General features: G+C 46.2%; 1 protein-coding gene across 7 annotated transcripts in view; it reads left to right on the forward strand.

Annotated features, from left to right (window-relative positions):
• Positions 1-14,747, forward strand: part of LOC147712816 (zinc finger CCCH domain-containing protein 11A-like) — a 507,151-nt gene that overhangs the window by 77,749 nt on the left and 414,655 nt on the right. For all 7 annotated transcript variants that reach the window (XM_086923487.1, XM_086923489.1, XM_086923491.1 and 4 more), the window contains exon 4: positions 2,719-2,897. In XM_086923487.1, coding sequence (XP_086779613.1) covers positions 2,844-2,897 — 54 coding nt within the window. In that variant the 5' untranslated portion in view covers positions 2,719-2,843. The remainder of the gene's footprint in view (positions 1-2,718; positions 2,898-14,747) is intronic.

The raw sequence follows: 14,747 nt of genomic DNA on the forward strand, positions 1-14,747 counted from the left end.
GTTTGAGTAGATGTGCGAGTGAGTAGTTGTGTGAGTGGTTGTATGGGTTAGTGAATGGCTATGTGAGTAATTGTGTGGGTGTGAGCCGCTGTATGAGAGGTTGCATTGGGGTGTGAGTGGGTGTGTGAGTGGTTCTATGGATACCATCTGTGATGTCACCAGTGATGTCACTGATCATGTCATAAGTGATGTAATATGCAAAGTCATAAGCAGTGCATTGCAGGGGCGTATGTTCTAGTTAGCTCAGGTAACTATAACTGATGAATTTCACGGGTTTTGTACAAGTGAAATCCGAGCCTAACTATAATGTCCCTTTAACCTTTTGTTTTTTTCTGTAAATTAGTTTTTTTACAATCTTTTTTTGAAATCTTTATTCAGCCACTTTTCAAAGGTGTTTTGAGTGCAACGCACTTTTGTTCACTGACTTATATATATATATATATATATATATATATATATATATATATATATATATATATATATCCAAACAAACTCCACACAGAATTTCTCCTTAGTTGCCACAGGAAAATGCGGAAAGCACGAACTCAAAAATTGCATCAATTCTTTTATTCTTTCAAAGTTAGTTTCATCGGCAGCAAACAGCTATATCTATATGTGTGTGTGTGTGTATATATATATATATATCTTAAAAAACACTTCATACTTGGCTGAAAAATACAAACTTTTTCGTTGTAAGGCATGCATGGTAAAGGCGTGTCTTGTAAAAGTTTGCATAGTAAAGACATGTGTGGTAAAGACCAATGCATAGGTAAGCTTGCGTGGTAATGGAATGCTTGATTTGGACAACGTTGTAAATGCGGTTTTCCCAAAGCAAAAGCACACATTTAATACACAACATCACAGTTAGGATTCACAACTCTGTGTTTGACTCAGCGCATCTGACAATAGCTCTGTGAGTAGCTGCGTGAGTGTCTGAGTGGGTGCATGAGTGTCTCAGTGGGTCAATGAGTGGATGCGTGAGTCTCTGAGTAGGTCTGTGGCGGCATGGGTTTGTGATGGAATGTGAAAGTGTCTCTGTGGGTCTGTGATGGAGCGTGAAAGTGTCTCAGTGGGTCTGTGATGAAGTGTGTGAGTGTCTCAGTGGGTTTGCGAATGGGAATATGAGTGTCTCAGTGAGTTTGCGAACGGGGTTGTATGTGTATCAGTGGGTTTGCAAATGAGTGTGTGATTCTGTGAGTGGGTGTGTGATGCTAGACCTGTGAGTGGGTGTGCGAGTCTGAGTGGGTGTGTGTTTCTGAGTGGGTGCCTGAGTCTCTGAGTGGGTCTGTGAGTGGGTGCGCGAGTTGGTCTATGAGTGGGTGCATGAGTGTGTCTGTGAATGGGTACAAGAGTGTCTAAGTTCATCTGTCACAGGTTTTTTTTTTTGCCAGAATTCACGAATCTGCCGCAAAGTTACACAGCTGAGCGTTGCAATGGCTTTGTGAATTCCCGCACGTGGAAAAATTCAGGGCATTTTCTTGCCCATAGGAGGTCCCTCAGGACCCATCTATATTGCCCCCATGGGAACAGGGTACCTCTACCCAGGTCCCTTCTAATACTTAGTAGTTTTTCTTTCAGCTGCCCAGGACTGTGTCTCATTATATAAAATGGCGGCCTCAACCTGCTTATTTGCGAATTTGCCAGAGTCGCACACAGGGAGGTCATGCTGAGCATTGCAGCGAATTCGCGAATTATTCCACTGGGAACAGAAAATCGTATTGGGCATTTGTTTGCCCAAAAGGAGTCCTTCGGCTAACCTTATATTGCACCCATGGGGTCAGGGTAGGTCTACCCTGTCCCCTTCGTGTACTTTGTAGTTTTTTTTTCTGCCCTTGGGACCGTCTCCCTTTATAGAAAATAGCAGCCGCAACATTCTGCACAGGTTGTGGCCACCCAATCACTGCAGTACTGTTGGCGCGTAGATTTACGATGTATTCGTGCCTCTAGATATACAAAACTGTTTACCCTCAAATATCTCAAACTATTTACACCAAATAACAAAAGGGTTTTTCTCGTTCCCCGCTTGACAAATCACTCTGAAACTTTCAATACAGCAGCCGAACTGCATGTTGCACTAACTTTGAACATTTCTTGAAGATTCATCAAATGGCACCAAAGTTATTAGCAAAACAAAAAACACTTTTCCTATGGAAACTAGGTCCTAACCATAATTGCCTACTGGCGACCACCAGTAATAAAATGTAAAAAAAAGATGTTTGTGTGTGCTTTAAGTATGAATATGTATTTTATATTTCCATTCCCATTTCACCCTGAAATGAAAAATATAGTGTTTTGCTGCACATCAGGCCTAGATTGCTCAAAGAAACTTTGTAGGAAGATTGCAGTTACATGGATTATACAATCATAACTGTTTTAACGTATAATGTTGGACACTGAAAAGTATCACTTGAGGTAGACGCTGATGCAGAATATATGTTTTATAGTAGATTTTTGGAGGAGGTGCAGTGATTGTTGATGGTTTCCAGCTATCACTCCGCAGTTATATATGTGAATAACATACTCCAAACTGCTGAACATTTATGACCACAACCCGTCCTATTTGCCTCTCTTTAAGATATTATCGTATATAATTCTGTTTTCCTATTTCTATAAGAGGCTCTCGTTTCCCTTCTTAATATACCAGTCCTTTCTTGTACATTACATTTTCTTTCAACAATTAACTTGCTGGTTTCTTGTTTCCCTCACCCCATCCCCAAGACTGCACATATTGAGCTTTTCCAACGCCAAGAAGGAGCCAGTGAAAGACTAATTGGTTCCGTTTCCAGAAGAAGGAAATCTGCTTCCTAAGAGGAGCTGTATCGAGAGTTTTGGATCCAGCCAAAATGTCTAAACAAGGGCAGGACTGCTATTTTTTCTTCTATTCGAGCTGTGCCAAGGTGGGTCACATTTGATTAACCCTATAGGTCAATGTGTGTCTCAATCTTTTGCTGTTAACACTGTAACAACTACAAGCAAGCAGTTATTAATATAAAACGTATATAGCTCAAACTGTTACCTAGAAAAGCATCCTGGCACTTCCCTATCAGAAACCAGTCCAGATGTGCGAAGACCAAGAGATTATAAGTCCACGTTTTCATGGCTTTTGCTGAAAGCATAGAGGTTGCTGATGAAGTCGGACGAGATTAGTGGGCCGTTCCAAAGTCTGGCAGTCTGCACAAAAAATGCTCTGCCACCATTCTGAAGTTTCCTAAATTTGGGAGCATTCAGCGAGATTAGTATTAGCTGAATGTAAAGGTGGGATGGGGCGTTGTACCTTATTGTCGAAGCAGGTGAGGCGCAATATGAAGAAAAACTCAGTGCACTTTGCACTGCATTTTAAACTAGATTCACTTGGTTACATAGAGCCAGTGAAGAGAATCCAGAGCAGCTAAGGTAGTGGAATGACATGGTAAAGAACGCACGTTTTCCTGCTACAGCCTGCATACGATGCAAGCGCTGAACAAGGCAGCCTGGTGCACCTAGAAACAATTCGTTGCTATGGTCCAATCTGTTCAAAATGATGCTTTGCACGACAAGATGGGGGAAACGGTTTGGCAGCAGAGGTCATATCTCATAAGGCCAAAGCAAGGAGAGGAAAGTATATTGACATGGCTAGAGAGCGATACATCGTTATCCATATAGACTCCCAAATTTGAAACCGTTGCTGCAGTAATCTGAGTTGAGGTGTCTTCTGGCGGCCAAAAGTCCTCCACCAAAGGATGCAATTATTGACAGTGAATCTAACATTTACTAACCAGTCTCCACCAACAAGGGACCTCATGTTAAGACAATCTTGGTGTCTGGGAATGGAAACCATTCCTCAGTGTTGCGTGGACCATATTAAAGAGAACTTTTTTGCACCTAACGATTATATTAGGGACTTGAATACTTTTTACAACCCCAGACAAAGGCTTAGGGGAAAATTTCTGCCTGCGGGGCAAGGGGGACAAAGTAAGATTCTACATATAATTTACAACCTTTGACTATAGGAACATGAGTTTTACCAATTTAGTATTGACACTTTGGCTATATATAGCTGCCCAAGACCAGATATAGATATATCACGGTTGGCATCCTGTCTCTCTTTGAATCCTATCGCTATACGTTAAGTCTTCTTTTTTGTGGCTGTCTCTTTCTTTTTGAATCCCGGCAAAGAATAACCTATTTTGAGTAAGAATATGGATTTTGGAGGAGGGAGGGCTACAGTAGACTAGGTCTCTGTAGGAGATTACCGCCCTGCCATCATATAGGGTAGACCTTCCACACTTCCCATCCTACGCAGAACACTTTTCCCGGGACTCCCCAACATTGTTCTTGTTTTTTAGATTCCTCATTCAAGTCCCTTGGTAAATAGATGAATCAAGATTGCTTATCTCTAGATACTGCCTCATTCGAATCAACAGGTGTGGTGTCCCTACTGTTATTAGATGCAAGACAACCATCTTGTTCTGTGAACTACTGTAGTAAGCAGACTCTGTATAAACACTAAAATGAGGTATAGTGTGCACAGAGTCCAGTGGAACCCCAAAGGTAGGCAGAGGTAAAAGTAGATAGCACCTTACTCTCTATTTGTGGTAGTGTGGGTGAGCAGTAAGGATTTATCAGAGGGTAATGTTAAGCATGTATTGTACACACTTAGACAGGAAATTATGTCCGACACTAAAAGACTGTACTCAGACCAATTTGTTTGTATAAAAAATATTAAGTTATTTTATTTCATGAATCAAGCCAAGCCTGGTGCAGGTAAGCAAAATGAATGTTTTGCAAAATCTTATGCAATATTTTACAGTTGAATGCAGGTTCAAATGTAGTTGATTGAAATACAGGTAAGTCAATGTTTCGTAATTACTTTTCAGTTAATTTACATATTACTTTATACGTTACTACTTAGATTACTTTTTGTTACTTTTTCTACTCTGTGTGATATTCCTAGTTATCACACTGGGACATTTCTTAGAGAAAGGGTACGTAATCAGTTTTTGTACATATGTAGTTTTTGGTATTTCATAAAAAACAACCCCAAACTTGGAACAATCTTCAAAGAAAAACAGTTGATGTATTCCTATGGAGAAAAATTAAACGGTTTACTGGTAAGTACTTGTTTGTGTGAGATTGTATTCTGGGGTTAGAACCACGGTTCCCCCAGGGTCATGGTTGCACGCTTGGAACATCCTCTGCGGCACCAGGGCTGCTGGGTGCAAAGTGCTGATGCCCAGTGTTCTCCATTGGGGATAGGGGGCCTCCGGTTGGTGGCTGCTCACGAGCAGGCCACAAGGTTGTGCGAGCAAAGCTCTTGGTGTTAGGCTCAGGGCAAAGGGGGATCAGAGTTAGAACCCAAAGTACACCCGCAGGGGCAGCTGCGTGCAGGGTGCCGTTTTCGCGTTGGGTGCCCTTTTCTTTCAACTGGGGATACTCTGGTTGCAACAAAGACTGCAGGCTCGGGGACGAAGATCTTCGGGAGGTGACCACCGGGTGGAGAGGTAATTTGGGATTCCTGAGGATGCTGGGGCACTGTTGATTGGGCCACACAAGGCGGTGGGGGGTCCTCCAGAAAGAGACTGCAGGTGTCATTTGGAGAGTCGAGGCAGGTCAAAGATCACCAGATCTCATGTCAGGATCGCCGAGAAGAGCTCCTTGTTGTGTTGGGTCACTCGAAATCGGGCTGTAGGCATCGGGTGCAGACTCACGGTTTTGGCTGGAGCCAGAGTCTGTTGGTGAGCAAGTCCGGTGCTCATGGGAGACCAAGTCTTGGGTTTGGAAGGCAGGGCAAATCTTTCAGGTTCTTGAGGCTACTGGCTGCAGGACACAGAGGGATTTCGCTAGAGCGGGTTCGAGTTGGGCACAGGCCGGTGGGGCTGAGGCCAAGTCAGTGGGCGACGTCCTCTTCTTAGTTTCAGCATGGCGTCTTCGGTCCTTCTTCTTTTCTTCTGGTCGGTGTTTGTCTGAGGAGGCAAGGTTTGGTGTTGCCTCTAAATACTAGATTTAGGGGCGTTACAGGTAAGTAAAGGTTGGGACCAACCCTTTCTTAGGGTGGGTACACCTACTATTATGCCACCCTCCAGCGGGAGGGGGCATATGCCTCTTTCCCCTGCGGACAAGGAATCAAAATTAATAGCTGCCTCTGGCAAACGAGTAGCTGCCCAAGTGGCTAATCATTGGCTCATCGCCAACACCCAGGCCCTCTTTGCCTGGTATGATAGAGCCCACTGAGACGGCTTGGTCCCCCATCTGCAAGATGGCGGGGACTAAGAGTTGTGCCTCACCTCGTCTCCCTCACATGAGGGATGGGGTTGGCAAAGGTGGGCACACCTCCCTTCCTCACTTGGTTTTCCAGCCGATTCTCCTGCCCAAAGTGGGAGCCAGTTGCTGGAAGCAGCAAAGGTCTAGGGTAGCTCACAAAGGCGGTAAACCTTTGAAGCTTCCCCTTCGTGGACTCTTCCCATCCTGGGGGAGGAGGTTTGGCACCTCGTCCCAGGATGTGCATTGTTTCAGACCCCCAAATGCAGCTGGCTCTCGACCCAGGGTCCAGGTGGCAGCTGGTGGCAGCTGGTGAGCAGCCACTCAACCGGGACACTAGAGTTTGGTCGTTTTTCAGGGGGCATCTCTTAGATACCCTCTGATTAATTTTCCATTAAATTCCACACTGGCGTCAGTGTGGGTTTAATGTGCTGAGAAGTTTGACACCAAACATCCCAGTTTTCAGTAAAGCCATTATGGTACTGTGGAGTTTGTAATGACAAACTCCCAGCACCATATAATTTTAATGACATTACTGCACTTACAATGACCAAGAATTGACTTAGTCACGGTAAGGATACATGGCTCATGCACCTGTACCCTCACCACTGGTATAGTGCACCCAGCTAGAGGGGTGGCTGACCTATGCCAGGGCAGTGGGTTGTAGGCATGGCACACAGGGACTCTTCACTTTGTTTTGTACCAAAACACGCTGCCTTCAATGTGTGTGTGGGTGTGTGTGTGTGTGTGTGTGTGTGTGTGTGTAGGTGTGTGTGTGTAGGTGTGTGTGTGTAGGTGTGTGTGTGTGTAGGTACAGGGCTTCTAAGGGTGGCACAGTAAGTGCTGAAGCCCTTAAAGGCCTTCCCTGGCCGCAGTGCCCTTGGTACCTGTTGTACCATGTGCAAGGGCCTGGCATGTGGCTAAAGAGTGCCAATTGGGTTTTGTCTCAATTCAGTTTAGGGAAAAAACATAGGCCCTGGGTACCTGTATGGCAGAACCCCAGGGCTCACTCAGTGAACTTACATCAGCAGTTTGGCAAGAAGTGTGGGTGACCATAGAAAAAGAGGGCACTTTCTTATAAATTTACAGTAAAGGCACTCCTCATCTCATCAGACTTACACTTGAAGTAAAGTCTCTCTTGTGATCTTCTGTCCCTGTTCTAGTATTACATATCAATATTTTTAATATTGTCTTCCTGTCAACAATATCTTCAGATGTTAATGGACTGTCCCACTATATTAAGAGAAAGAAAATCTGGTCTTCTCTAGATGTTATAAGTCCCTAAATAATGCTTCAACTAACACATTTGTTTCACACACAATGTGACTGGTTGTGCAGGTTGTTTTTTGCATGCAACACATCTTTGTACATCACACGATGTGGAATAGTCAAAGTATCATAAAAATGGGTGGCTTTTTGATACACAGAACTTCAGTATTCTGACTGGGAAGGAAGTGATCAGTAGTCCATTTGTACTCTCTAAACTACATGTACAAGTTTTCAGGGTGATAGTGTAATCGCTATATGCCCCACCATGAGACAAGACTCTTTCAATCCTGCCACACGAATATTACTTCACTCTGAGAAAACTGGGTTGATTTTCAGAGGTGACTGGAACATGGTGATAGATCCCATTTTAGAGAGTTCAGGTAGCCCATATAGATTTGTTTTAATATTTGGGGCAATGATCCAGAGAATTGTAGATTCAAATATCGCAACAAATATTACTTCGGAGCAAAATATGATCTGCCTCTGACTAGCTATGAAAATATTGAGACTACCAAGCAGTACCAGGAGATTAACACTCGTAGATTTAGAATGTTGGAAGTTTCTACTATTTTTTTTTTTATTAATTAATTTTCTGAACAACCTACCTCAATGAGAATTAATGTTCTGTTGATTCAGCACATTTTCTCTGTGCACCTGGGAAGACCTATGTAAAGGGAGAAATATTTGGGGACAGTTCTACGATAACATTGAAATCACAGGAACAGAAAAAGAGCTGAGAAAAAGCAATCTTTGTAGTCCCAAAGGACTACAATAAGTCATCCTCTGACTCCACTCCAAGAGAAGTTGTTAAAGATAAATATGATTTGAATACATTATATACATCCAAAAGAAAATATGCATTTCTCTGCTTAAAACAATGGCAGTATGAGCACTGGGAGAAGGCAGTTTATCTCTGCTTGATCTACCAGTTCTGACATAAGAGCAGAGACTTACATTAGAGGGAGACCTATTGGAAGAGGACATATCACAGGCGATGGATAACAAGCAAATTGGGAAGTTGATATGTGCTGATGGCTTAACAATAGCATACTATAAGATTAACCAACTAATCGTATCTCCCTGCTCCACAAAGTTAAAAAAGAATTAGGCGATAAGGGGGAGTTTCCCCACAGAATACAGCAGGGCACACGCATCATTGCCTTGCACTGCATTACATAGAACTCATAAACTGGGTATGGGACGACCTATCTACACCTGTGTTTTTATGAAGTAGCTGAATATGAGATATCATTTCTGAAGCTAATCAGTGATTAGACATAGGTGTTGATAATCAACCTCAGCTCTGGGGTCCTCAATGGTGGCTCCTCGATCTTGGACTGTTACCCAATCTTTGTAAGGAAGTTAAGAATCTGGGGATGTGGTTGGATCAAAAGCTTTCCATGGATGTTCACATTTTTAAGATTGTAACCTACTGCGTTTGGCTACTTAAGAGCCTTAAGAAAATTCTTTGGCTTCTCCCTCTCCTGACATAAAAAAACTGTGGTGCAAGCCTTGATTGTATCCAGACTGGACTATGGTAATATGTTCTATCTGAAAGAAACAGTTAGTTATAGATTCCTTACCTTAGAATATCCCCCAGGCGTCATTCTGGATCCAGAAAGTTTGTTAGTCAGCAGTACCCCCGCGCGTCGGTTGTCATGGTCGCCGGGATGACATCGCAGAGGTTACTTAGATGCCACCTTCACGTGCTGACGTCGGTTCTTTCTTTTTCCACACCAGCAAGCGCTGATCCAGAGAGAGCGGTACCTCCAGTCACTTTTTGACTGAGTTTTTGCGACCATGTCGACTTATTTTTCACGTCGATCATCGACTTCTGGTGCACAAGGGATGCCCAGTTTCAAGACCTGCGGTGCCTGTTCACAACTGATGTCGGTAACGGTCGCCGCAGCGTGTGCCTCTACTGCCTGGAGCGCGACCACAACCCCAAGTCGTGCTCCGACTGTCGGACCATGGCCCAAAATCTTTGCGGGAGCTGTCCTAAAAGCTTCTCGAGGCCTGGCAGTTGGCTCCGCATCGTTCGAGGTCCCGGTTACGTGGGAAGTCACGGGTCTGATCGTGGAGCCATCATCACCCCTCATCCTACGCAATGAAGGGTGCGGGTGATGCCACTCCCTCGTGCGGAGCCATCCGGTCGACTCAAGCCTTCCCAGGACCGGGAGCGGCCCCTGCCCATCTTCGTCAATTTTACGAAGCGATGCTTGCCATCTTTGGGCAGCACAACTCCGCCGGTGCACCAGCGAGCCCTGCGGACTCGGCTGGGGACCCTAGAACTTCGGTGCAGGTCAACCTTGTTACACCTCCACCAACGCAGATTCCACCGGCACCACATCCACTGCCGAAACTAACTGTTTCTTTCGGATATAACATAGGTTAGTTATAGTTAGTTATAGTTTCCTTACCGCCCCACTCTTCCTCCCCGTTCTGCGAACTGATTTCTAGGATTAAGGACATTCTTTCAGAGCCCTAGTTTTGTGCACCAGTGGTCAGTGTTCTGCATGGCTCTGCATTCTTGGTGCGGAAAGTAGTGTACAGTACTTACGTCCGTATGTGAGGGCAGCGGCTAAATAACCTCTGCAACGTCATCCCGGTGACCAACGCCACCTACCGACGCTCATGGGTACTGCTGATTAAAACTTTCCGGATCCAGTCTGACGCCCGGGGATATTCTAAGGTAAGGAATCTATACCTAACCTATGTTTCTTACAGATATATCGTTACCAAAGGTAAGCAACTTGTGCATTTAGCCCCCCCCCTTAAAACTTTGAATAGACTTGGATAGTACAAAATACAGCAGCATGCCTGCTTGGCCAGGTTCCTAGGCATTCCTCTGTCGCCACTCACCTCTGATCTCTCCATTGATTTACCTTTGAGAGGTGCATCCACTTAAAAAATGTATGCTTTATGCATAGGGACTTGAATGGCGGTGGTCCCTCCTACCTTAGGGCACTGGTGCAATTTCATTCCCCCTGGAGTAATCTACGCTACATAATTCAGTTTCTAGTTATCATGCCATGCTTCTAAATGCATAAGGCAGTCTGGCAGTCCTTTGCTGTTCTTGGCACTGCTCTCTGGATCTCTCGCCCTTTGAAAATCCGAATGTACACTTCTCTTTTGGAGTTTCGCAGTTTGTTGAAAACCTGGCAGTTCCGAGATTCCTGCTGTACCTTTCTATATTGATAGTGCTGGGTAACTCTTTCTGAGTCGCTGTGCTCTCTGGAAATGGAGTGATTGGTTGATTGATTAACTACTTAAAGGGCCTGATAGTCTACACGTAGCTCCCTGTATTTGGTGGAATAACGACATAGGCCTAGATGTAGGTAATAGCAAATTACCGAATGGTAAATACCGAATCTTACCGATTCGGTATTTACTATTCGGTAATTGCTATGTAGGTAAAAAATTCGGTAAAAATACGGAATCGGTAAGATTTGGTAATTACCGATTTGGTAATTCCCGAATCGGTATTTGCCATTGATTCCTATGGGCCTTGAAGCCCATAGGATTCAATAGCAAATACCGATTCGGTAATTACCGAATCTGTAAAATTACCGATTTTACAAGGTGGACAGGGTGTCAATTTGACACCCTGTTGCACCCCTGTTACTGGCTTGTGTGACATGTGACACACATACATGCCCTTAGGGCATGTCTGTGTGCCACATGGCACAGGTGTACATGCACAGATGTGCATGCACACTGGAATTCGTTATTTACCATGTAATAGTATTACATGGTAAATAACGAATCGGTAATGGCCTGTGGCACTGTTTCCAGTGCCAACTACATCTGTATTTACCGATTCGGTAAATTTACCGATTCGGTATTTTACAGAATCGGTAAATTTACTGAATCGGTAAATATACCGATTCTGTATATTTTAAGGCCCCTACATCTCCATTAGCAAATACCAGTTGGTAACGGCCGAAATCGGCCGTTACCGACCGGTATTTGCCGACCTACATCTGGCCCTTGGTCACTGGCAATCACCTTCATCTTGGGAGCTATGGCGTGCAAAAGTAATTTGGCAAATAGTTCATCTGACTGTAGATAGTTCCATATGCTTTGCCAAATTGAGACGGGAATATGTTAACCCGTGGTCACAAGAATAGAGATTCAGACAGTTAGTCCATAGTATAGATGCACTTTAGGACCGTCCATAACAGAATTGCTGAAACTATTTCAATATATATATATTCTCGCTATCGCTCCCCCCCCCCCCCCCCCCCCCCCCCAAAAAAAAAAGGACTGGTATTGGACCGCTGTTCAGCTATAATTCAACAACGCTTCTCCCAAACTTTACCTGGTGGGGACTGACGACATTGTGGGAAAAGACTATATATTGAATATATAGTAGAGGACTGGGATGAGCTTCTACAAATGCACAGTTAAGGCCTTAGAGACCAGAACCAAACCGGGTTATTTCAAAATCCTTCCCAGGGAACACTGGTGTTGTATAATCTGGCCCACCTATCCCTATGTTGAGGATTCACTGCACAGGACTGTGACATAGTACCTATATATTATGGGAATGTAACAAACTTTGCCACTACTGAGGAGGAGTACTGTCACATTAAAGTGCGTTAAGTAATAATAAACCCCTCGCAGCATCCAGTACACTGCGTTCGAGGCATGTGGGCTGCTGAATTCATATCTGTGCATAGTCCGCCACCTAGTGTTGGGTCCGGATGATTGCACATTGTTGTCCTGGAAGAGTCTTCGAAGTATCACGAGATAGGTGGCTCCTCCCCTGGACTACAGTGCGCATGGGCATCGCCTCCATCCCCAGATTGTTTTTTTCCGCCATTGGGTTCGGATGTGTTTCGGTTCCCTCTATCGGAACGGATAGTTGTTCTACTTTTACTCGAGACCAAAAGGTCTTTAGGCTGGGCGTCGGTATAGTTGCGTTCGGGTTTCTTACTGACTCTCAGCTCCGATCTCCTACTGCCCTTCCACGTGCTTTCGACGCGGACGGGCCTACACTACACCCTTTGCTATGGAGCGGACTCCATTCAAGAAGTGTCCGCTGTGTCACTCTAAATATTCGCACCTCGACGTGCACCCCGTGTGCAATACATGCTTGTCACCGGATCACCGTGAAGACACCTGCATGGCGTGTTCGAAATTTAGAAGTAAGAAGACTTTAAAGATTCGCCGGGCTAATCGGCTTCAGGCTCAATTGTCGGCTTCGGCACCCCCACCTGATGACATCTTCCAGGAATCTGTCGAGGGAGAAGACGACGTACAAGGGTCGGACTCTGGCCCCGCGTCCGAGGAAGAGACCTGCGACGCGGGTGATGAGGCCTACGACGAAGTCTCCGACGAGGTAGGGGACGACGAACTGGCTTGTCCCACGATGGGAGATAGCTCGGAGGAAGAGCATCCCCAACAAGACTCCGGGGTTACTCCCCGTCATACGGCCCAGGTCGAGGGATCGCCTTCGGGCCTTACCCAAGATCTAACTATGAGTCCTACGTCCCCGCCTCCGGGCCCGGTCACGGACATTTCTACAAAGAAACCGAAAGTGAAGCCAACTGGTCTCGCACCCTCGGATGCGAAACCGAAACCGAAAGTGGCGTTGGTGAAGAAGGTTCTGGAGGCGTCAACTTCCACGAAACCCAAAATGGCCGACTTGAAGAGCCACGCCAAAATGGCCGACCAAAAGAGCCACGCCAAAATGGCCGACCCGAAGCCCTCTGGGTCGGCGCCGAAGGTGAAGGCCTCCGACGCGGCTGCGTCGGCACCGAAAGGGGTCGTGGACCCGAAGACGTCTTCGAAGAAGCGTCACGCCGACGGTGCGCCTGGCCATGGGGCGTCGGCCCCGAAGAAGAGGCCTATCGGCGATCGGGCTCTCGGAGACGAAGAGTCGCTCGAGCCGGTTCAGCCCTCGGCGTCCCTTACAAGGAAGGTGGGGGAATCCCTAAAGCGGATCCAACAGTCCACTGTGGTTCCCAGCCAGGACACTGTAGGGCCTAGACCCACGCCGAAGCCTGCTAAGGAACAAACGCCCATTCATTTTACCCTTCCACCCAAAACGGCGCCGAAGGCCTTCGCGCCGAAACAGGGCAGACACTCACAGGAGGTATTGACGCCGAAAGCTGCCCTGGTGGTGTCGAAGCTTCGGCTCCAGCCGCTTGCGGTGGAGGAACGTCGTGAGGTGATCATCGACGCCAACACCGGAAAATTGTCGCTCCTCAAACGAAAGATTACGTCGGAGCCGGCCTTGGAACCTTTTAGGATTCCACTCAAGAACAAGAGGTACTCTGCAGACTCTTCGGCTCTGATGGAACCTCTGTCTCCACAAGCCCTGGAACACTCGCCGGCCCGTTCCCCCGCGCCTGATGTGGACGAGGACGAGGACGAGTACACCTATCCTGCGTACTCTGATCCGGAAGAGGAGCATGTGCCCTGGACAGCAGGAGGCGACGCAGACGACCCGCAGTCGGGTCAGGACACTCAACTTTTCGCCGCAAAGACGTCCCCGACAGAGGACTCGGCGGCCTTCAATGCCTTAATAGAGAGAGCTGCAGCGAACCATGACGTCGAACTGCACTCGGACCCCGTGGATGCGGACTTCTTAGTCGACACCTTCTCGGTAGCCGAAAAACAAGTCAAGACACTACCGATGCTTAAAGGGGTGCTGAAGCATGCCCAGGAGGTATTCAAGGAGCCCACCCGGGCGCGGGTGGTCAATCCTCGCATCGACAGAAAATATAAAGCGGCGCCCACGGATCCCACGTATATTAAGGGACACTTGCCATTGGACTCCCTGGTGGTGTCCAACGCTCGAAAGATGGCGAATTCGCAGACTCCTCCCCCAGACAAAGAGTCCAAGATCTTTGAGGCATCAGGCAAACACATTGCTGCACAGGCAGCGAACATCTGGAGGATCTCTAACACTCAAGCCCTGCTTGCACGTTATGATAGGGCCCACTATGACACATTAGAGGCCATCCTGCAACACTTGCCTGACCAATACAAGGAGGCGGGGGAGATGCTCATTCAGGAGGGTAAACTCATTACAAATGCATCCATCAAATGTGCCCTAGATGTGGCAGACACTGCCTCCAGGGCTATCAATACAAGTGTGTTACTTAGACGCCATGCCTGGCTTCGAATTTCGGGGTTCAAACCCGACATACAAACCACAATATTGGGTCAAACAGTGAATCCTGACCATCTGTTCGGCCCTGAGGTGGATGCCTCCCTAGAAAAGATGAAAA

The sequence above is a fragment of the Lissotriton vulgaris genome, chromosome 5 (assembly GCF_964263255.1).
Source record: "Lissotriton vulgaris chromosome 5, aLisVul1.2, whole genome shotgun sequence".
Classification (NCBI taxonomy): domain Eukaryota; kingdom Metazoa; phylum Chordata; class Amphibia; order Caudata; family Salamandridae; genus Lissotriton; species Lissotriton vulgaris.